This window comes from Rhinatrema bivittatum, chromosome 1, assembly GCF_901001135.1.
Source record: "Rhinatrema bivittatum chromosome 1, aRhiBiv1.1, whole genome shotgun sequence".
Lineage (NCBI taxonomy): Eukaryota > Metazoa > Chordata > Amphibia > Gymnophiona > Rhinatrematidae > Rhinatrema > Rhinatrema bivittatum.
Window position 1 is genome coordinate 746,954,905 of NC_042615.1, and position 22,468 is coordinate 746,977,372.

At 44.1% G+C, this 22,468-nt stretch overlaps 1 protein-coding gene across 6 annotated transcripts in view; it reads left to right on the forward strand.

Moving 5' to 3' along the window:
- Positions 1 to 17,385, forward strand: part of FYB1 (FYN binding protein 1) — a 290,377-nt gene extending 272,992 nt beyond the window's left edge. For all 6 annotated transcript variants that reach the window (XM_029578325.1, XM_029578343.1, XM_029578354.1 and 3 more), the window contains 2 exons: positions 16,454 to 16,485; positions 16,580 to 17,385. In XM_029578325.1, the coding sequence (XP_029434185.1) occupies positions 16,454 to 16,485; positions 16,580 to 16,602 (55 nt within the window). In that variant the 3' untranslated portion in view covers positions 16,603 to 17,385. The remainder of the gene's footprint in view (positions 1 to 16,453; positions 16,486 to 16,579) is intronic.
- Positions 17,386 to 22,468: the final 5,083 nt, after the last annotated feature.

The following is a 22,468-nucleotide window of genomic DNA, read 5'->3' on the forward strand; positions in this document are numbered from 1 at the left end:
CCTACCTTATTTAACATATACCTGTTACCCTTATGCCAACTTCTCACTGACCTCAAGCTCAAACATTTCCTCTACGCGGATGATATCCAGATCCTGATCCCCATCAAGGAGTCACTCGCGAAAACACTATCTCATTGGGAAACATGCCTCCAAAATATCAAACAGCTTCTCACAAGCCTCAACCTGGTACTAAATTCATCCAAAACGGAACTACTACTCATCACACCAGAGAACAGTCCCTGCACCCCCACTCATCCAGCCATACCAAAAACTACACAAGTGAGAGACCTAGGAGTTCTAATTGACAATCACCTGAACCTGAAAGCCACCATCAACAAAACCACCAAAGACTGCTTTTATAAACTCCAAGTACTGAAAAGAATAAGACCTCTGTTCCACACTCATGACTTTAGAACAATCCTACAATCAATCATCTTCGCAAAGCTGGACTATTGTAACACCATTTTGCTTGGTCTCCCCTCACTACACACCAAACCACTGCAAATGGTTCAAAATGCCTCTGCCCGTATACTCACTAACACCAGGAGAAGAGACCATATAACCCCTATCCTATTGGGCCTCCACTGGCTACCCATCCACTTCAGAATAATCTACAAGGCCATTCTCACCATATACAAAAACATCCATCAACTAGCCCCAATTGACCTCCATTTCCCCCTCCGATTACACACTTCAACAAGACCGACAAGAGATGCTTACAAAGGATCACTTCAAGTACCCCCAGCCAAAACTACCAGACACATTACGCTAAGAAATCGGGCCTTCTCCACAGCCGGTCCTACCTTATGGAACTCCATCCCCCCAGACCTTAGAATGGAACCCAGCCTCTCAACCTTCAAGAAAAGACTCAAGACCTGGCTGTTCATGCAGGCTTTTCCTAACTCCAATATTATTTAACTCCTAACAATCAACACACATCACCATCAATATCACTATTAGCTACCTCTTACAATGTAATTATATGTAATTAGCTGGTTTTCCTTTCCTTTTTCCTTCTCACTCCAAGTTCTATTTTTCCTTGTTACATGTAACTGCTTTTCCGCACTATTGTTCAAGTTTAAGTTTATTTTGCACTCCTGTTTCATGTGAACCAGCATGATGGGACTTTTGTCTTGAATGTTGGTATATAAAAAACTTAAATAAATAAATAAAATAAATAAGAAAGTTGCACGCCCTGGCCAGCTGCCAGCACATGAGTCTTCGGGTCAGCGATCAATTGCGCTGTCCCGGCCCAACCCCTGCCCCACCCCTCCCCAGCCCACCCCTTCGAAGAGACCCAGCACATATGCGTGTACTGGGGTTACGTGCGTGGCCAGTCCCCTTCGAAAATTCACTCGCCGTGCATAAGGCCTGTACGCACGCATAAACTCTGGGATTTACACGCACAGACCTTTTAAAATCTACCCATAAAGCAATAGTATTGATTCCTAGCCAGCCATTAAGGATTATCAACAGGTTGGGTTTTCAGGATATCCCTAATGAATCTGTATGAGATAGATTTGCATGCACATTGCTTCCACTGTATGCAAATCTATCTCATGCACTTAGAAAAGATAAGGCCATCGCGGAAAGATTAAATGATTTCTTTGCTTCGGTGTTTACTGAAGAGGATGTTGGGGAGGTACCCGTAATGGAGAAGGTTTTCATGGGTAATGATTCAGATGGACTGAATCAAATCACGGTGAACCTAGAAGATGTGGTAGGCCTGATTGACAAACTGAAGAGTAGTAAATCACCTGGACCGGATGGTATACACCCCAGAGTTCTGAAGGAACTAAAAAATGAAATTTCAGACCTATTAGTAAAAATTTGTAACTTATCATTAAAATCATCCATTGTACCTGAAGACTGGAGGATAGCAAATGTAACCCCAATATTTAAAAAGGGCTATAGGGGCGATCCGGGAAACTACAGACCGGTTAGCCTGACTTCAGTGCCAGGAAAAATAGTGGAAAGTGTTCTAAACATCAAAATCACAGAACATATAGAAAGACATGGTTTAATGGAACACAGTCAGCATGGCTTTACCCAGGGCAAGTCTTGCCTCACAAATCTGCTTCACTTTTTTTAAGGAGTTAATAAACATGTGGATAAAGGTGAACCGGTAGATATAGTATACTTGGATTTTCAGAAGGCGTTTGACAATCATTTATTATAGATTATAGATTATCCGTTCACTATATTCGATATGTTCCATGTAAACCGCCTCCCCGGCGATAGTTATCTCTGTTAAATGTGAACCGGAGTGATATGTATTGTATACAGGAACTTCCGATATATAAAAACCAAAAATAAATAAATAAATAAATAAAGTTCCTCATGAGAGGCTTCTAGGAAAAGTAGAAAGTCATGGGATAGGTGGCGATGTCCTTTCGTGGATTGCAAACTGGCTAAAAGACAGGAAACAGAGAGTAGGATTAAATGGGCAATTTTCTCAGTGGAAGGGAGTGGACAGTGGAGTGCCTCAGGGATCTGTATTGGGACCCTTACTGTTCAATATATTTATAAATGATCTGGAAAGAAATACGACGAGTGAGATAATCAAATTTGCAGATGACACAAAATTGTTCAGAGTAGTTAAATCACAAGCAGATTGTGATAAATTGCAGGAAGACCTTGAGAGACTGGAAAATTGGGCATCCAAATGGCAGATGAAATTTAATGTGGATAAGTGCAAGGTGATGCATATAGGGAAAAATAACCCATGCTATAATTACACAATGTTGGGTTCCATATTAGGTGCTACAACCCAAGAAAGAGATCTAGGTGTCATAGTTGATAACACATTGAAATCGTCGGTGCAGTGTGCTGCGGCAGTCAAAAAAGCAAACAGAATTTTGGGAATTATTAGAAAAGGAATGATGAATAAAACGGAAAATGTCATAATGCCTCTGTATCGCTCCATGGTGAGACCGCACCTTGAATACTGTGTACAATTCTGGTCGCTGCATCTCAAAAAAGATATAATTGCGATGGAGAAGGTACAGAGAAGGGCTACCAAAATAATAAGGGGAATGGAACAACTCCCCTATGAGGAAAGACTAAAGAGGTTAGGACTTTTCAGCTTGGAGAAGAGACGACTGAGGGGGGATATGATAGAGGTGTTTAAAATCATGAGAGGTCTAGAACTGGTAGATGTGAATCAGTTATTTACTCTTTCGGATAGTAGAAAGACTAGGGGGCACTCCATGAAGTTAGCATGGGGCACATTTAAAACTAATCGGAGAAAGTTCTTTTTTACTCAACGCACAATTAAACTCTGGAATTGGTTGCCAGAGATCAATTGCGTTAGTGCAGTTAGTATAGCTGTGTTTAAAAAAGGATTGGATAAGTTCTTGGAGGAGAAGTCCATTACCTGCTATTAAGTTCACTTAGAGAATAGCCACTGCCATTAGCAATGGTTACATGGAATAGACTTAGTTTTTGGGTACTTGCCAGGTTCTTATGGCCTGGATTGGCCACTGCTGGAAACAGGATGCTGGGCTTGATGGACCCTTGGTCTGACCCAGTATGGCATTTTCTTATGTTCTTATGTTCTTATAAGGGATAGCCTTAAAACATGAGCTATTGGCAGCTCTTGAGGGCTGGGAGTTAATACCACTGTAAAAGGGCCTAATGTGCATGCTAAACAGGCCCCCAAAGATGTTATTGAGTATGAACTAAACTTAGGAACTGTCTGCATGAAAATAAAGGAATGTCATAAGCAAACTAGGATTTAGCATGCATGTGGGAAATAGCATGGTATTATGGCCTCCACATGGTATTTTTCATCTGTCTGTTAAGGCCTAGAATTTAACACCCACCCCAGAGTGGATATTATATGTTAGTGGGCCCTCAAGACCATCATTCTGGGTCTGCCTCTAACACACAGCCCACTGAAAACCTCTCCCCCGAAACCATGATCAAGGAATCATTTTTCTGCAATCACTACCCTCCACCCCCACCAACCCTCTCTTAGCATGATGACCAACAGGGTGTTGTGATTCAAAGTATTTCCCAGACACCAGCATTAAGGAGCCTCATTGAACCAAGTAGTCCCCGTCACCAATTCCTCCCTTCAAACACCAGCAGCAAGGAACTGTCCCTCAATGGCCCAAAGTAAAATATAATAATATAAGTAGTTTACCACTGGATCAAATCAAGGTCCATTGAGCCCAGCATCTTGTCTACAACAGTAGCCAGTCTGTGTCACAAGTATTTATTTATTTATTTAAAAGATATATTCTGCATACTCTGAACTGTCATACTAAGCAGATTACATAAAACATAAAAAATTTATATAAGAAGGCAAAACAATAAAAATATACCACCAAAAAAAAAGCAAATATTTGTTACAAGCTCCTAAAACTGCTATTCATTTATTTGGACATTTTATATACCATCATTCCATGTAAAAGATTACAACGGTTTACAAAAGTAACATTCATAGTTATAATTCAACAACTACTAACGGGTAATGGAGGTAGTTTTCACAAATAGGCATTGACATCTATCAATCAACTTGTTCCTATACATTTGTCTCAAGGTTTAGGACACTGTCAAAGAATAAAGAAAGTTAAAATAGAATAAAATAAAATATAACAGATTTCACATTTTAGTTATTATGTTGTATCAATTCTTTCATTCTCTTCATGCTTCAGTTAATATCTTTTGACTTTCTTGTTATTGTTTCTTTCTACATTCAGGTTTTTTAAGTTAGGTTGTATGCATTTTTGAATAACCATGTTTTTAGCTCACATTTAAATCTCGTTCTGTCTGGAATTAACTGTAGTGTCTCAGGTAGGGGGTTCAATAGCTTTGGATCCGCTATGGAAAGCACATGATTTCTTACTTGCGTCAGGTGTATGTTCCGTATTGTGGAAACAGTCAATAGTCCTTTATTTTGAGACCTTAGTGTTCATTGAGGTGTGTATGGTTGTATTGTCACACTTGTTGTGGTTCCGGTCGCAAGTCTCGTGACCGGGCCCTTACCTCCTCTTCCGGGGCGCCGACGAAAGGATTCGCTGCTTGCCGGGCTCGTGTTCCCTTCCTCGGTCTGCCGACGACAGGACCCGCAGCTGATCGGGCCTGTTCAGGCCTTCTCGTGGCGGCGTCTCCACGAGGGAGATGCCGCCGAGCCTCAAAACCAGGCCCCTCCTCTCCTAGGCGCGCGTGCAAGGAGGTACCTTTTAAAGGGCTTTTCCCGCCAGACCGCGGGCCGCCCCCAGGAGTGACGTCAGACGCCGGCAAATATTTAAGTCCGGCGTCTGACTGAACAAATCGCCTTGCAATGAGGTTCCCTGCTGGGTGTTAGTTGCAGTGTGCTGTTCTCTTCGTGGCTTGGATCTTCTATTGGTTCCTGTTCCTGTTCCCGCTTCAGTTCCAGCTCCAGATCTTCTGTTTCAGTTCCTGGTCCCGCTTCAGTTCCAGCTCCGGATCTTCAGCTTCCGTTCCGGGCTCCTCCTGGCTTGCTTCCCTGGTTCCTGACTCCAGCCTGCTTCCGACTCTCCATGTCTGCCGCCCGCCTCGACCTTGGTTTGTCTTCTTGTCTATTCATTGCCTTCGCCTAAGTCCCAGCGGCCCGGGTCCTCACGGGCAATTCCCATGGGGATCTCGGGTTTCCAGGGTGAAGACATCATTTCTTCTTCCAGCCTCGCTGCCACCTAAGTCCCAGCGGCCCGGGTCCTCACGGGCTCCTCCCAGGGGGATCTTGGGCTTCCAGGGTGAAGACTTCGGCTCTTCGTCCAGTTTGGCTCCGCCTTCCGGCCTACCTCTTCACAGAGGAGTGCTCTTCTTCCATCCCACTCCATCAGGCCGGTCCAAGGGTCCACCATTACATCCGCAACAACTCTTATCATACCAGTGTTACTAGAATTGATGATTTTGAATATAAGCGTTAAAATTTCATCATAAGGTTCTCATCAAGTTGGATACCTAGATCTCGTACTTGATTTGATGAAGTAATTTGGAAATTACCCAGGTGTAGAGCCAATGGTTTTACTATTGAAGTGTTTTTGCTTAACCAAATGATTTCAGTCTTTTTGGTGTTAAATGTTAGTTTAAGTTGTGTTAGTTCCTATTGTATTGCTTTCATATCTGTTAAAAATTTCGATAATGTATTTTCAAATGATTTGGACAATGCAATGTAAAATTGTATGTCATCATCATATAAGAAGAAGGTAATTCCTAATTCTACCAGTAATTTTCACAGTGGGATCATATAGATATTGTAAAGTGTTGCCGAGAGGGCTGAGCCTTGAGGACACCTGTATCAATATAGAAAGTATCAGAAATGTGGTTGCCCAATTTGACTTGGAATGTTCTATTAGATAAAAAGGAGGAGAAAATTCTGAGAACACAGCTGTCGATCCTAATGTTGCTCAGCTGTTGGCACAGCAGGGTGTGGTCCACAGTTTCAAAGGCAGCTGTTAGGTCGATTAGCACTAGAAAATAAGAATCATCAACATCAAATCCTCGTAAAACAGAGTCCGTTAGTGAGAGGAGTAATGTTTCAGTTGAATGATTTTTTTCTAAATCCAAATTGATTTGGGAAGCGAATATCTTGGTTATCCAGATGATTTACAAGTTGGGATAACACTACTTTTTCAAGTAATTTTGAGAGAAATGACAGGTTGAATATTGGACGATAGTTGTCTCAATCGTCAATTCTACCAGTTTTAGTTTTTTGAATTGGTTTATTATTTGTTTTAAACCATGTGGAATGATTCCTTCTGAGAGAGAGTGATTAATTAATTAATTAAGGATGTAATTGTCAAAGTACTAACTCCATGTACTTGTTTCAAGGAACTGGCAGGAATTGGGTCATGTGGGTGAATGACAGGATTAATTTTAGTGATGATTTGATCTATTTTGAGTTCACACACTCTGTCGAATGTAGACCATTTAACTTGGTTGTGTGGATTTTCTGGTACTTTTGTAGAGGAACTGATTGGGAACTGGGTTTTCAACTTTTTGATTTTGTTTAAAAATGATGTGGCATATTCATTGCAGGCGGCCTTTGAGAAGTTATAGTTTCTCGAGATAGAAGATGGCAGGTCGTTAATTACATTTTTTACAACATCAAAGAGCAATTTAGAATTAAATATTACCCCATGAATCCATTTAGCACAGTAATCTTTTTTTGTTTTATTGGTTAGTGCACATGCGGTATTTTGTTAGGAGAGATTTATAATTTCCTAGGGATTTTGCCATTGTTTTTCTAAGTTTCTAAGGTTCTGTTTAGTGCGTCTTAGACCATCATTGTACCTACTTAAGTTTAGCAGTATTCCTTTCTTTGTTAATAGTTTTCGTATGGACAGGACTGAGGTTTTCAGCTATGTCATTGATAATCTTATCCCAGGAGTCAAATGCGGAGGAGGCATTGTCTTGATTTCATTCATGTAGCTTATTTCCTATTGTTTCTGCAAGTATCTCCATCTCTGTCTTTTTCCTGAAGTTAAAGGATTGATTATTTTCCATAATTTTGTGGATTGGGTTGAATAAGGTTATTTCTCTGTTTATTAATTGATGATCAGTCCAAGGCAATATGTGTGAGAAGTGTTGATTAGATAATTACTTGTACTGGCAAAAATAAGGTCTAGAATATGGCCTGCTTTATGAGTAGTTATCAAAACAAATTGGGACCATCCCAAAGCTTCCATTGTCTCTAAAAAAAAAATCCACAGGCTATTGTTCTCGGTGTTTTGTCTACATGGAGGATAAAGTCTCCTAATATTAATGTAGAATCTGGAGATGGGAATACCTTAGTGAATAATTCAGTCAGTGGTGAGCAATCTTTTTGTAGTATCCCTGGAGGACAATGAATCACTCCTATGTTTAGTTGCTAGTGATTATGCATTTTTGCGCATCCAGTGATCATGTGGAATAACATACCAGACTGAGCATTGCATTTTATACAGAGGTCAGATTCCCAGATATTCATCTGCTTCCCCAAACTGCGAGTTAGATATGTTCTATGTATAATTTTGAACTGTATTTCATGTAAATTGGCCGGACATAGATGCCTGTGAAGATTTATGAAAGCTACCTTTGTGAGGGTCTGGAACCTCCATGCCCAAATCATCAAACCATTTAGATGCCAGGCCTGTCAAGTGGCCTTTAGCCAGATTTGTTCGCAAGTGCATGGCCCATATCGCTATTTTGTTAAATTTGGGAGTGGTGTCAAAGAACGCGTCTTCTTCATCAGTTAATGTAAGTACTGTGAGATTCTCCCCTGGCCAGCTGATGGCAATAGTGCCAGGCCTGGGGGCAAGCATAAAACTGGCCATGGGGGAGGTCCCACTCCTCCTGCAGTTGGGAAAAAGAGAATAACGTTTTAGAATCCTCCTCCATCAACTGGTGGATGGCCTGTAGGCCTCTGGCTTCCCAGTCAGAAAAGGCCCTCGAGTCCCGCCCAGGGAGAAAATCAGGGTTTGCCACCAGAGTTAGAAATGGTGATATTATAGGGGAATGGTTTAGACTTTTCCTCCATCAAACCCAGGCCCTATGTAATGCTTTAAACCAGGGAAAAGGAGGTATCAGACGCTAGTCTATGCTGGATAAACTTAGCTGGCTAACTTTAAGATATCTGGGTTTATTCAGCACACTGAAATGAAAGAAAACGAAATTTAAAAAAATGCAAAACAAGAAAAATGAAACAGAATTAATACAAATTTTCATGTGCACTTTTCTATTGAACTTCCCTTTCTACCTGATTTTTTCTTGTGACTCTCCTCCTTTCCTGAATTCCTTTGAATGATAGAGTTGAACATCCTGGTCCAGAACATTGATATTTCAGTCTCTAGGCTCTCCTTTTGCCTTCCTAAGTGGACACCTCACTGGAGAAGCTTCTGCAGCACTATCCTTTCTAGCAGAACTCCAATAGGTGCAAACACCTGGACCCTGACTTATTCTTGAATGTCTATAATACGGGTGAGAATAAATCCCAGTAGAGCAAGGAGTATGAGAGATACTTCCACCCAATAGGAAACCCATTCAGATTCTAACATAGAGCCTCTTTCAGCTGTTCCAGGTACACTCCCTCTCTTGAGACCCAGCCAGAGTTGTGATTCTGAAGCCAAAAGTGGCTAGTACACTGGCAAGGCACGTTTGATGGGTTCCAAATGGAACAGCAGCAGGATGTCTTCTGCCTGTGAGGCCACATTCCCCTTGGGTTGAGTCCTTAGTGTTGGTGGCTGGCAGGGCATAGGTCAGAAATCAGAACTAATTAGGAACACAGCTGGAAGCACGAGTGAGCACTAGAAACAGGAAAACTAGATGAGATGTATCCGCAGATCTGCACGCAAGGAATATGCTGGAGACAACACAATGAGATGGACTCTGGAAGCAGGACTCCGAGAGGGCTGGAGAATAAGAACCAAGATCTGTCAACTTGATAGATATGCTTTTGGTTTTTAATGTTATTTTAATTTAGTGCACACAAATTTTTTAGTATATAATAAACTGGATTTTGTTAGGATTTGTGAGTATGTGGGCCCTGGGCCGAAGTGAGAGATGGTTCCGCCCACGGGGAGGAGCCCTGTGAGCCTCACTGTCGGGAGGTGAGATCTCAGCTAAGGGTGCGCAGAGCAACAAATGCTGGAGAGAGAGAATGGAGAGGAAAGGGCAGAAAAGCTAGAGATGGTGACCCCGGGGGGTGGAGCCACAGGGCATCAGCACGAGGAGCTGACGTCAGTTCTAGCTAGAATGTCCTTTTTATTAAAGAAGCAGAGTGACACTGCCCGCGGAGTGGGGAGTGAAGCAGAAAGTCACACAGACGCTGAGGTGCCACAGGTCTGTGCAGTGGGGTATACACACGAAGGAGTCCTCTGTAGAGATGAACGGCGATGGTCCGCAGAGCGGGGTACACCGATGAGGGTTCCTCAGTAGTGAAGGTACGGCAATGGTCCGCAGAGCGGGGTATACCGATGAGGGTTCCTCAGTAGTGGAGGTACAGCAATGATCCGCAGAGTGGGGTACTCACTATAGCAGAGTGAAAGTTCCAGAGGAAACCCCGGGAACGGGGCAGGTAGCAGTCCAAGATGCAAGGCCCTCCAAGGAACGGATAGCCAGAGACAGTTAGGGCCCCCGAGGAGCGGGTACCTGGAACATCTCTTGTCAAGGAAGCAGGAGCTGGAACACAGGTCTGAAGTGAGCGGATTCAGCAATGAGGGAACTCGTTGCCAAGTCATAGGTAGGCAGGGCCAGCTGGCTTAAATGTCCATGAGAAATGACATCATCCAGGGGGGGACGCCCCCGAGGTTCCCGCCATGACGTGAATAAGACTGGCACGAGGGCGCGTACGCCTAAGAAACTCTCAGGGCAAGATGGCGGTTGGCAGCATCCACGCTGTGCGGGAAGGTCTGAGAACTAGGGCGAGCAGGCCAGTGATAGCTGGCTGAGGCTGCCAGTCTCCCCAGAGGAGTCGATGCAGGAAGGCATAAGGTGAGCAACAGCAGTCGCGGCCATCTGCAACTGACGGGCATAACAAATGTAGTGTACACTAAATCGAAAGGAAATAAACCCCCCCACGAAGACATGAATAATAAAACAATTACAAAATGCAAAAAAAACCTAATTTTTGGCTGCACACTCTTACAACACACTGACTAGAAGCCTGGAAATTATATGTCCAGTCAGGAAATAAGATGGCCACCAGCAGGAGGTGTTGGCCAAGGAACTGGGAGCACTAACTAGATAGTTCCAGAAGCCCAGAGAGGCTGTTGCTGGCAGGAGGCGAGAACTGTCTTTTGGGATGCCACACAGGGACTCTGATCTTGAGCCTTGGATCCATTGAAGAAGAGAATACCCAGAACCTTCTTTACTCTTGCTTTTGCTACTTCTACCACAACAGGCATCACCCAATGGGATGGGTCTTCCTAACACTATTCTCCTCCTAAATCCTTAGTCACATGATCTCCCTGATGAGACATATGATGCCTAGTAAAGAACTTGTTAAGCACTTAAGCTCTTTGAAGATTAACCCCTTTGTAAGAAAGCACTTTGAAAACTGTCCTCAGTATATATACAAAAAGAAAACATTTATTTGCCTTTTCCCTTGTTGCCCTCCATCCTTCATCTTTCTTTCTTCCCAGGTGACATGTCGGGATAGCACCCCTCCAACCCTGTTATGGTTGCCGGCCGCAGCGGGCCATGACCAGGACCAGGTGTCATGGCCGCCGGCTGCGGTGGTCCGCAACCGGGGCCGAAAGCTTACCCAAGGCATTGGGCCGAAAGCTTACCCGAGGCATTGGGCCGCCTCTGGGGATCCTTCAGAGGCAGGCAGACCTCTTTAGCGGTGTCTTCGTGGCCGAGGCCGCTGAGGGGCCCGGCCGCATGGCTCCCTTCTCAGCCGGGCTGACTCCTCCCCCTCTGGCTCTGCTTAGAGCTGTGCCCACGCCTGAAGATCGGATTTAAAGGGGCCACGACAGGAAGTTGTCATGGCTCCACCCGAAGACTCCTCCCATAAGACTCCTCCCATAAGTTTTAGTATTGTGACTTCAGGCCTGCTTGGTTCCGGTGTTCCTGATCCTCGCTGTTGGTTTTCTGGTTCCTGTTCCGGTTCTTCTGTGTTCTGTTTCTCCTCTCTTCTTGGACGGATTCTCTAGGCTTGACTCTTGGACCGGCTTCCGAACATTTCCCTGGCTTGACTCTGGGCTGGCTTCTGACCATTCTCCTGGATTCACCCCTGGACTGGCGTTGGACCATTCTCCTGGATTTACCTCTGGACTGGCTTCCGATCCTTCTCCTGGATTCACCATTGGACCGGCTTCCGACCATTCTCTTGGCTTGGACTACCGACCTGCTGGAGGCGCCAGCTGTCTGGATTCTTTGACCTGCAGGAGGCACCTGCATCCAGACTCCCTGCCGTCCCCTTCAAATCACCTAAGTCTAAGCGGCCTGGGTTCCTACAGGCTTCTCCTGGGGGGACCACAGGCTTCCAGTGCCGAAGTACCAGTGCAACTACCAATCTGCTAGGCCTCGCCTTCCAACGGTAGGAAACTAAGAGAGTTTACCCTCTCATAGGTAGCGCTAACCTTACCTCGGACTAAGGGACCTTCAGCTCGCCAGGCCATTCCTGGACTAGCCCAGAAAGTCATGGAGCAGCAACAGATATTAGAATCCATGGTGAACCACACGGAAAGTATCTCCTTCTATGTCATCCGGAGAACTATCCACCCTATAGTTCTTGGGATTCCGTGGTTACAGCATCATAATCCACAGTTCGACTGGACATCTTTGAAACTTATCCACTGGGGTCCAGCATGCCATAAGACCTGCATTAAAGGATCAAACTCCTCCTGTAGTTTCATCTGCACCTCCCGTCTTGAGGGATTGCCACCACAGTACAGTCAGTTTGCGGACGTTTTTTCAAAAAAAGCTGCTGACACTTTGCCTCCACACTGAGAATTTGATTGCAGCATTAATCTGATTCCTGGAGCTACCCCGCCTCGCGGTAGGGTCTATCCACCTTGGAGACCCGTGCCATGACCGAATATATCAGAGACAATTTACAGAAGGAATTTATTTGGCGCTCTAAATCTCCAGCTGGGGCTGGTTTTTTCTTTGTTGGGAAAAAAGATGGGACTCTACGTCCATGTATTGATTTCCATGGGTTAAACGCCATTACAATCCAGGACCGGTACCCATTGCTGCTAATAGCTGAACTTTTTGACCATTTACAGGGGGCCAGGGTGTTCTCTAAGTTGGATCTTCGAGGGGCGTATAATCTTATCAGGATAAGAGAGGGTGACGAGTTGAAGACGGCCTTCAACACCAGAGATGGACATTGTGAATATCTTGTTATGCCTTTCGGATTGACTAATACTCTGGCAGTATTTCAGCACTTCATCAATGAGATATTTCGAGACCTGCTCTATGTCTGTGTTATAGTCTATTTAGACAACATTTTGATTTTTTCTTCCGAATTACAGACATATCAACAACACGTTGCCCAGGTTTTACAATGCCTAAGAGTGAATCGTTTCTATGCTAAGATTGAAAAATGCATTTTTGAACAGGAATCTTTGCCCTTTTTGGGGTATATTATCTCTAAACAAGGTTTCCAGATGGACCCTTGTTAATTGAAATGCATCCAAGAATGGCCCCAACCTAATGGATTACGAGCACTTCAGCGCTTCCTGAAGATTCACTAACTACTATCGTAGTTTCATTCAAAATTTTTCTAAGTTGGCGGCACCTCTCACTGCCCTTACTCGAAAAGGAGCAAACATCAAGGCCTGGCCTTTAGAGGCGGAAAACGCATTTCAGGCGCTCAAGAACTCCTTCCTTCGACAACCTTGCCTTCGACATCCTGATCCCAGATGTCCATTTATGGTAGAGGTAGATGCTTCAGCTGAAGGAGTAGGAGCTGTCCTAAGCCAGGTGGACACAGTGGGGATTTCCCATCCTTGTTCCTACTTTTAAGAAATTTTCATCAGCTGAACATAATTACTCCATTGGCGATAAAGAGCTCCTTGCCATTAAACTTGCGTTGGAGGAGTGGCGGCAGTAGCTGGAGGGAGCTCAACATCGTATAATAATCTACACTGACCTTTTTGACCATTTACAGGGTCCTGGTGTACCTGGTGTACCTCCAACAAGCCCAACGTTTGAACCTGCGCCAAGCTCGTTGGGCGCTTTTTTTCACACGTTTTCACTTTGAACTCCGATACCGACCAGCTAACAAGAACATTAAGGCAGATGCTTTATCCCAATCCTTCTCTGCCTAAGACATTGAGGAGCCCAACATATTATAGATCCGGCTTGCATCACCCTCTCAGCAACATTCACCATTCCACCCGGTAAGACAGTGGTGCCCAAGAGACTGTGTAATAAAGTACTGGCCTGGGGACATGATTCCCAGTTGGCCGGGCATCCTGGACGAGTTCGGACACAAGCACTTCTTCAACAATATTATTGGTGGCCGGAAATGCATAAGGATGTATGAGCATATGTCGATTCCTGCCCAACATGTGCTCAACATAAGATTCCTACTGGAAAAACTTGGGGACTTTTACAACCGCTGCCTGCGCCCACGAAACCTTGGACACATATCTCCACAGACTTTATTGTGGATCTTCCACCGTCAGAGGGCAATACAGTAATATGAGTAGTAGTGGATCAGTTTTATAAAATGGCCCACTTCACCCCACTATCCTCCCTCCCGCCTGCTCCTAGTTTGGCTCAACTGTTCATGCTACATATTTTTCGCCTCCACGACTTTCCGCAGCACATCGCTTCTGATCGTGGTCCTCAGTTCACGGCCCGTTACTGGCTCCATCTTTTTAACAAGTTTCGCATTTGCTTGGACTTTACCACCGCGTTTCACCCGCAAGCCAACGGTCAGGCCGAACACACTGCACGAATTGTACATTAAAACAATTTCTACGAATGTATGTCAACTCCCATCAGGACGACTGGGCGACACTCCTCTCTTGGGCGGAGTTCTTGCACAATTCACATGCCTGTACCTTGACTGGGGCCTCACCTTTTCAGATTGTATTTGGACGACAACCCAGGCCACCCTTGCCTTTGCCTTTGCTGGTGCCATCACCGGCAGCCCATTTCACGGCTGCTCAATTAAGATGGCTCTGGTTCCTTACCCAACAGATGCTAAAAAAGCGGCTCATACCACCAAGACTTTTGCCGACAAGCATCGTCGACCAGCTCCTCGGTTACATCCGGGAGAAAAGGTGTGGCTTAGCACCAGACACATCCATTTGAGAGTTCCTTCTATGCGATTAGCCACCTTTATATTGGGCCTTTTCCAGTGTTGTGACAACTAGGTCCTGTGACTTATCAACTTCGTTTGCCAGCAACTTTAAAGATCCATAATTCTTTCTACACATCCCTTCTGAAGCCGTTGGTCCTCACTTGGCCTACTCGAAAGGTTCCTGAAGCCCCTCGATGCAGGGTAGTGGACAAGAATATATACCAGGTCCGTGAGGTGCTTGATGTCCGGAAACGAGGCAGCACATGGAAATATCCCCTGGCTTTGGAGGGATTCGAGCCTGAGGAAAATTCCTGGGAGCCTGCTAAGAACATCCTGGATAAGACTCTTCTCAAAAACTTTCACTCTGAACACCCGGGAAAACCCAAACCTAAAGGAGGGGGGTACTGTTATGGCTGCCGGCTGCGGCGGGCCGTGACCGGGACCAGGTGTCATGGCCGCCGTCCACGGTGGTCCACAACTGGGGCCGAAAGCTTACCCGAGGTGTCGGGCCACCTCTGGGGATCCTTCAGAGGCAGGCAGGCCTCTTTAGTGGCATCTTCGCGGCCGCTGCTGCTGAGGGGCCCAGCCGCATGGCTCCCTTCTCGGCCGGGCTGACTCCTCCCCCTTTGGCTCTGCTTAGAGCCGCGCATGCGGCTGAAGGTCGGATTTAAAGGGGCCACGACAGGAAGTTGTCGTGGCTCCCCCCGAAGACTCCTCCAATAAGTTTTAGTATATAAGGCAAGGTCTGCTCCTCACAGACTTCAGGCCTGCTTGGTTCCGGTATTCCTGATCCTCGCTGTTGGTTTTCTGGTTCCTGTTCCGGTTCTGTGTTCTGCTTCTCCTCTCTTGTTGGACGGATTCTCTGGGCTTGACTCTGGACCGGCTTCTGACCATTCTCCTGGATTCACCCCTGGACTAGCGTTGGACCATTCTCCTGGATTTACCTCTGGACTGGCTTCTGATCCTTCTCCTGGATTCACAATTGGACCGGCTTCCGACCATTCTCTTGGCTTGGACTACTGGACTGGACTACCGACCTGCTGGAGGTGCCAGCCATCTGGATTCTTTGACCTGCAGGAGGCACCTGCATCCAGACTCTCCTCCGTCCCCTTCAAATCACCTAAGTCCAAGCAGCCTGGGTTCCTACAGGCTTCTCCTGGGGGGACCACAGGCTTCATGGTGAAGTACTGGTGCCACTACCAATCTGCTAGGCCTCGCCTTCCGACGGTAGGAACCTAAGAGAGTTTACCCTCTCATAGGTAGAGCTAACCCTACCTCGGACTAAGGGTCCACCTCCTGGTTTGTAACAAACCCTCTGTGGCCTGAGAGTTGGAGGGGTGCTTGCTCCAAGGCTTATCCTCAAAGCCACGAATTAGCCTGTATGGTCTGCCATAATAATGCTCCCATATTCCCACCCTGCTCAGGGCTGAGAACATCACCTCCATGGTCCACCCAGGCCCTATCATCCCTATGGATGAGAAATGTGTTACCTGGATCCCCTGCACCTTAGCATTGTAACCTTACCTATAGAGACATCCTTTTATATAATTCAGTTTTCTTCAGATTATATAGTATCTTTCCAAGCTTAAAATCATAAACATCTCCCCTGATTTTTTTCTTCACAATTTCCATATCCAATGAGTTCCAACTCCCTTTTCCATTCTTATGAGCAGAATGACATAGATGAACTGGCCACAAATGTATTACAAAATAAACATTACTCTTTTTCTTCAATTACAGAGATGGGGATATCTATGATGATATTGGTGATGGTATGTAGCACATTTTACACTACATTACAGTATAAAATAATTCTAAATTTAATATTCAGAAACAATATAATCACAAATATTTTTTTTCTTACAGGCTGTATCTATGATAATGATTAAACCTTCTTTGTGTGATTGATGAACAGCCTTCATCAGTAGCTAATATCAACTCCAAATGTTTTAATTGGCACATTTGCAATATATGAACAGAAGATGAATGGATTCACCAAGTTTATTAGCCTCTGAATTTTCTCTATGCTTTGGTTAATCAGATTAGAAATTGTATTCTGGTACTGAATCATATATAGTCAGTGGTAACAAAGTGGGTAAACAAAAAATAAGTATACTATTGTTATGAATGGACATCCTTCTAAGCCAGTTGTGGCTTGCTGTTTCCAAGTGTTCAGCGGGCAACTCTTTCAGTTCACAACTAGAAAAGGTAGACCGGCACAGCCTCTAATCATTGATCTTCAAAATCCAACAAGCCTAAAGCGAAGAAAAATCTAATTCTTCCTCATTTCCATCTGAGTGCAAGGAATGAAAAAATGTCTCAGTGAAGATGCTTCATTTTCAGAATTGCCATTCATTGAATCATGGCTATGAAAGAAAGAAACAAATCACAGGTGTGTTCCGTGCTCATCATTGACCTAATAAACTGATCCGTTTGCTTTCAGTGCCAGAGAATTATTTTAAATTAAATTATGGTGTAATAACATTTGAATTGAGTGCATTTTATGTATAGTCTTTAGCATTTTGATTGTCATGCTGATTAAATGTACATTAACATATTTTTGGTTTTGGGTTTTTTACTTTAAAAGTTCTGTATTAAACTGTGAATGAAGTAATGCAGTTGCTCTTAGTCCACTTGGATAAACAGAAATAAAGGTCAACAAGAAAAATGTAGGTGATACCTTTCTTTATTTTTTATTTTATTTTTATCAATGTATTTACAGTTGTGAGAAAGTTAGCAATCTTACATGTAGGCAAAAATAAAACAAAAAAGAACAATTATTATAATAATATTTACAACTCCTATAAACAAAATATAAATGAGATATAAGAGACTAGTGTTACGGTTCTGGCCACGAGCGCCGCGACCAGACCCTTATCTCCGTGCTCCTGGACCTACTCCAGGAGCACGGAGTAGGTCCAGGAGTAGGTCCAGGTTTGCGCCCTGTTCGGTGGCGTCCCCACGGGGGCCGCGCTGCCGGGAAGCTTCCCATGGACACCCTGCTTCTAGATGCGCGTGCGCGCCACTTGGACGCTTTTCTAGGCCGTTTCCTGCCAGCTGTGACTCCGCCCAGTTCCTGATGTCGGACACCGCGGCCTTGATAAGCCGGCTGCGGACATTCAGTCTTTGCCTTGCAACGGGTTTACCTCCCGGTTCCCTGTTGCGTTGTGCCCCGGAGTGAGCTGCCTTGCTATTCGCTCTGATCCTGCTTGCCTGCTACAGTACCTGCTTGGTTCCTGCTTGCCTGCTCCAGTTCCTGCCTGGTTCCAGTACCCAAGTCGTGCTACGGTTCCTGCCTGGTTCCAGTACCCGAGTCCTGCTCCAGTTCCTGCCTGGTTCCAGTACCCGAGTCCTCTACGGTTCTTGCCTGGTTCCAGTACCCGAGTCCTGCTACAGTTCCTGCCTGGTTCCAGAACCCGAGTCCCATTATAGTACTGATCTACTGTCCTAGTCTGGTTCCAGTTCCCAGTCCTGATCAACAACCCGCCTAAGTCCCAGCGGCCAGGCCCCTACAAGCTCCTCCCGGGGGGGCTTCGGCTTCCAAGGGTGAAGCCACCTAAGTCCCAGCAGTTGGGCTCCTATGGGCTCCTCCTGGGGGAGTACCAGCTTCCAGGGTGAAGAGCACCTCTACGTCCTGCCTGAACATCTGCCTCCCGGCCTGCCACATACTAGAGACATTGACCACCTTTCCCAGTCTCCTGCAGGTCGGCCCAAGGGTCCACTAAACTGAGACTCCATAACAATTAGCAAGATTTAAAATATATATTCAACAAATAAGAAATTAATCAACCAGAAATGAGCAATAAAATAAGCACTTAAGCCAAACAAAAGTAGGTTACTAATCTGACATTCTCAGCAGAAGTAGAATTCTTCTCTATAAATATCTGAAGTTGATCAGGGTTCCATTTAATTAATCCTGCACTTGGTAGGCAACCCAACATAAGTCAACACCCAAAGTGAAAATATTTTGTTTAGGGGACAGATCTGTTTTTTTCTCTTGAATTTTACAAGCAACAGCTGAGTATAATCTGAATTTGTGAGCCAAATTTATATACCATCTTTTTCTGTAGTGATAACATTACTACTAAATCTCAGACAGGCTCTAAGATAAAAGAAACAAAAATAGTGGATCTTTCCATTTCCAAATTTGGAGAATCCCCAAAATAATTAGAGCTTGTCCTTTATCTACATCTGGAAACTTCACTGGCAAATAATATGCTCTTAATATTGGTGGCAAAACCTCCCTAGAACATTTTTTAAATTAAATCATATATTTTTAAAACAATTCTAACCCTGTTGCCACTTTAGGAAAGTTCATTACTCTGAGATTTCTAAATCTAAGAGAGTTTTCCATTTTCCTCAATTTCCTCCTAATTGACTAGTTATTCTTAATAAGATCCTGTTTTACCAACGAAATCCCATCAACGTTTTGCATATAGCTCATCATTTTATTGGTTTTTTGAAGGAGTAAATAAACATGTGGACAAAGGTGAACTAGTAGATGTGATATATTTGGATTTTCAGAAGGCATTTGACAAAGTCCCTCATGAGAGGCTTCTAAGCAAACTAAAAAGTATTGGGATAGGAGGAGATGTCCTTTTGTGGATAGCAAACTGGGTGAAAGACAGGAAACAGAGTTGGATTAAATGGTCAGTTTTCACAGTGGAATAAGGTAAACAGTGAAGTGCCTCAGGGATCTGTACTTGTACTAGTGCTTTTTAATACATTTATAAATGATCTAGAAAGGGGTACAAAAAGTGAGGTGATCAAATTTGTGGATGACACAAAATTATACAGAATAGTTAAATCTCAAGCAGATTGTGATAAATTGCAGGAGGACCTTGTGAGACTGGAAAATTGGGCTTCCAATTAGCAGATGAAATTTAATCTGGACAAGTGCAAAGTGATGCATATAGGGAAAAATAACCCATGCTATAGTTACACAAAGTTAGGTTCTATCTTAGGAGTTACCACCCAGGAAAGAAATCTAGGCATCATAATGGATAATACATTGAAATTGTCAGCTCACTATGCTGTGGCAATCTAAAAAAGCAATCAAAATGTTAGGAATTATTAGGAAGGGGATGGCAAATAAAATGGTGAATGCCATAATGCCTCTGTATCACTCCATGGTGAGACCTCACCTTGAATACTATCTGCAGTTCTGGTTGCACATTTCAAAAAAGATATAGTTGCACTGGAGAAAGTGTAGAGAAGGGCAACCAAAATGTTAAGGGGCATGGAACAGCTCCCCTCTGAGGAAAGGTTAAAGAGGTTAGGCCTGTTCAGTTTGGAGAAGAAACGACTGAGGGAGGATATGATAGATGTCTATAAAATCATGGAAGGACTTGAACACGTTAATGTAATTTGGTTATTTACTCTCTCAGATAATAGAAGGCCTAGAGGGCACTCCATGATGTTAGCAAGTAGCTCATTTAAAATAAATCAAAGAAAATTATTTTTCACTCAGCACATAGTTAAGGTCTGGAATTCATTGCCAGAGGATGTGGTTACGGTTGCTAATGTAACTGGGTTTAAAAAGGTTTGGATAAGTTTCTAAAGGAAAAATCCATACTGCTATTAGTCAATAAGGAATAATAGCTTGAAAACTATTTAATGTTTGGGTACATGCCAAGTACCTGTGACTTGGATTGGCCACTGTTGGAAACAGGATGCTGGGCTTGATGGACCCTTGGTCTGACCCAGTATAGCATATCTTATGTTCTTATGTTTCAATTTTGAAATAGTCCCTGTGTTTTCTCATTAAGTGCCAATTCAGAATTAACCTGCTATCATCTTCTTCATGTCCGTCAGCACATGCCACAATGCACCCACAATTATTTTGCTAGAACTTCTGAGACCTGCAAAAAAATCAGAAATGCCCCAATTTGCCAAAATTGTATCTGATGAAAGGTTTATGCGTTGGCTGTATCCTTTGATTCCTTTATTACTATCCTTTGCCTTACTCATGTCCTCTAGGGAACTAACTTCCAAAACACTCAGCAGGCTGAAGTTTCTAGTGAGACACCTTCTGATGAAAGGATCTAGTCTGCATGCAGTATTTTGAGATCCAGAGATATTATAGAATCAGCAGAGAACATCAAAGAAACTGTTGCCTCAAACACTGTATCAGCATCTGATGAAGACTCTGCTGCTACTGCTAAGGAGCATTCTGCCATGATGATGAATGAGTCCATAGCGTCTGATTCGCTAGGCACAGGGCAACTGCTACTGGGAAAAAATAACCATGGTGTTGGTGTTTGTGTTTAGTTTTAGGTTTAAAAATTTAACACAAAAAGAGCCAAAAAGAAATATGGATAAATTTAAAAGCCTGCTTCGAGACATCATAAGATTGCAACAAAATACAAATAATCAGACTCATAGAGCAGTGTTTCTCAACCAGTGTGCTTTCAGACTTGGCCAGGTGTGCCATGGAAAAGTCACTATTGTCTGATGCTCATATCCAGGCCAGCACCTGGGCTTTGCTTTTAGCATCTCGCAACATCAAGGAAAACTAGCAATGGCTCTTAAATGTGTAGGAGCTCCTTTCTGATAACATGCGTAATCATGCATACCACCTCTTCCTAGCTATAGACAGGCTGATACAATATTGGGCGCTCAAGTCAGCCCCCCGCTTAACACACAGTTGGACACTTGTTTTGGACACGCTAGACTTACGCCCGATGCAATACAGGGATTAGCGCATCCAAAACACGCGTCCAATCAAGTGTGTAGCTAATAGCGTTCGTCACATTCAAATTCCATGTAGATGAGGCTATTTCCCATCGATAGCAGGGCTGAATTAGCCATGCTGTCATGGGATCTGTCAATCAGGTCCGGGAGGCGGAGCTTGTCAAAGCAGAGTATAGAGCTTTGCTCTCTGCGGCTGCGCGTGTGTTCCCGCGCAGGAAAGTAATGGAATCACCCCCACACTTAAAACCACCACTCTTGAGTCGACTAGGAAGCGTGCGATAACCATAGCCGGGCCGAGCTACTGGAACAAAATGACACCAGAGCTACGGCAAGAAACATGCCCAATAAAATTTAAGCAAAAACTGAAAACATGGCTTTTCCTACAGGCTTATACTTAACTTTACACTCTCCTTTCTCTCTTACTCCTACAGCCTTGCCCACTAACTTACTTAAGTGTACATACTTACTTAAGTGAACACCAACCAGTGGTTGGTATTCCACCTTCATGGAGCGGAAGGATGGAGGGCTGCCATCTCCAAAAAACAAAACAAAACAGGGGTGGGTAAGAGTATGGGGCAGGGGTGTGGCCTGCTTGTTGCAGTGGTTGCTACCCCTAATTGAGCTGGATGTTCACTTGGATGCAGATCCGGCGCTGCTCTCTACATTGGTGGTGGGGTGGAGGGGAATTAGGGCTGGAGGGTACTGGAAGCCAATAGTAACAGGTGGGAGAGAGAAAAAGATAATAAATAAATAAATAAATTGCGTAGCTTGCTGGGCAGACTGGATGGGCCGTTCGGTCTTCTTCTGCCGTCATTTCTATGTTTCTATCCCCGTTCTATCGTCTTATTGGCAACTACTCATATCTATTGTATTTCAATTGGACATAAGACTTCTATCCTATTTCTTTCTCTCAGGCCCAGCTTCTCTCTTTTCCAATTGTGTTTTATAAAACTCATTCTATTTATTTACAGACATAAGTTCAGCGAGAATTTGCTATGTACTGCTATTTGATTTTTCCCTTCCATTGTTTGCACTGTTACCCCTCCTCCCCCCCCCTGGTTA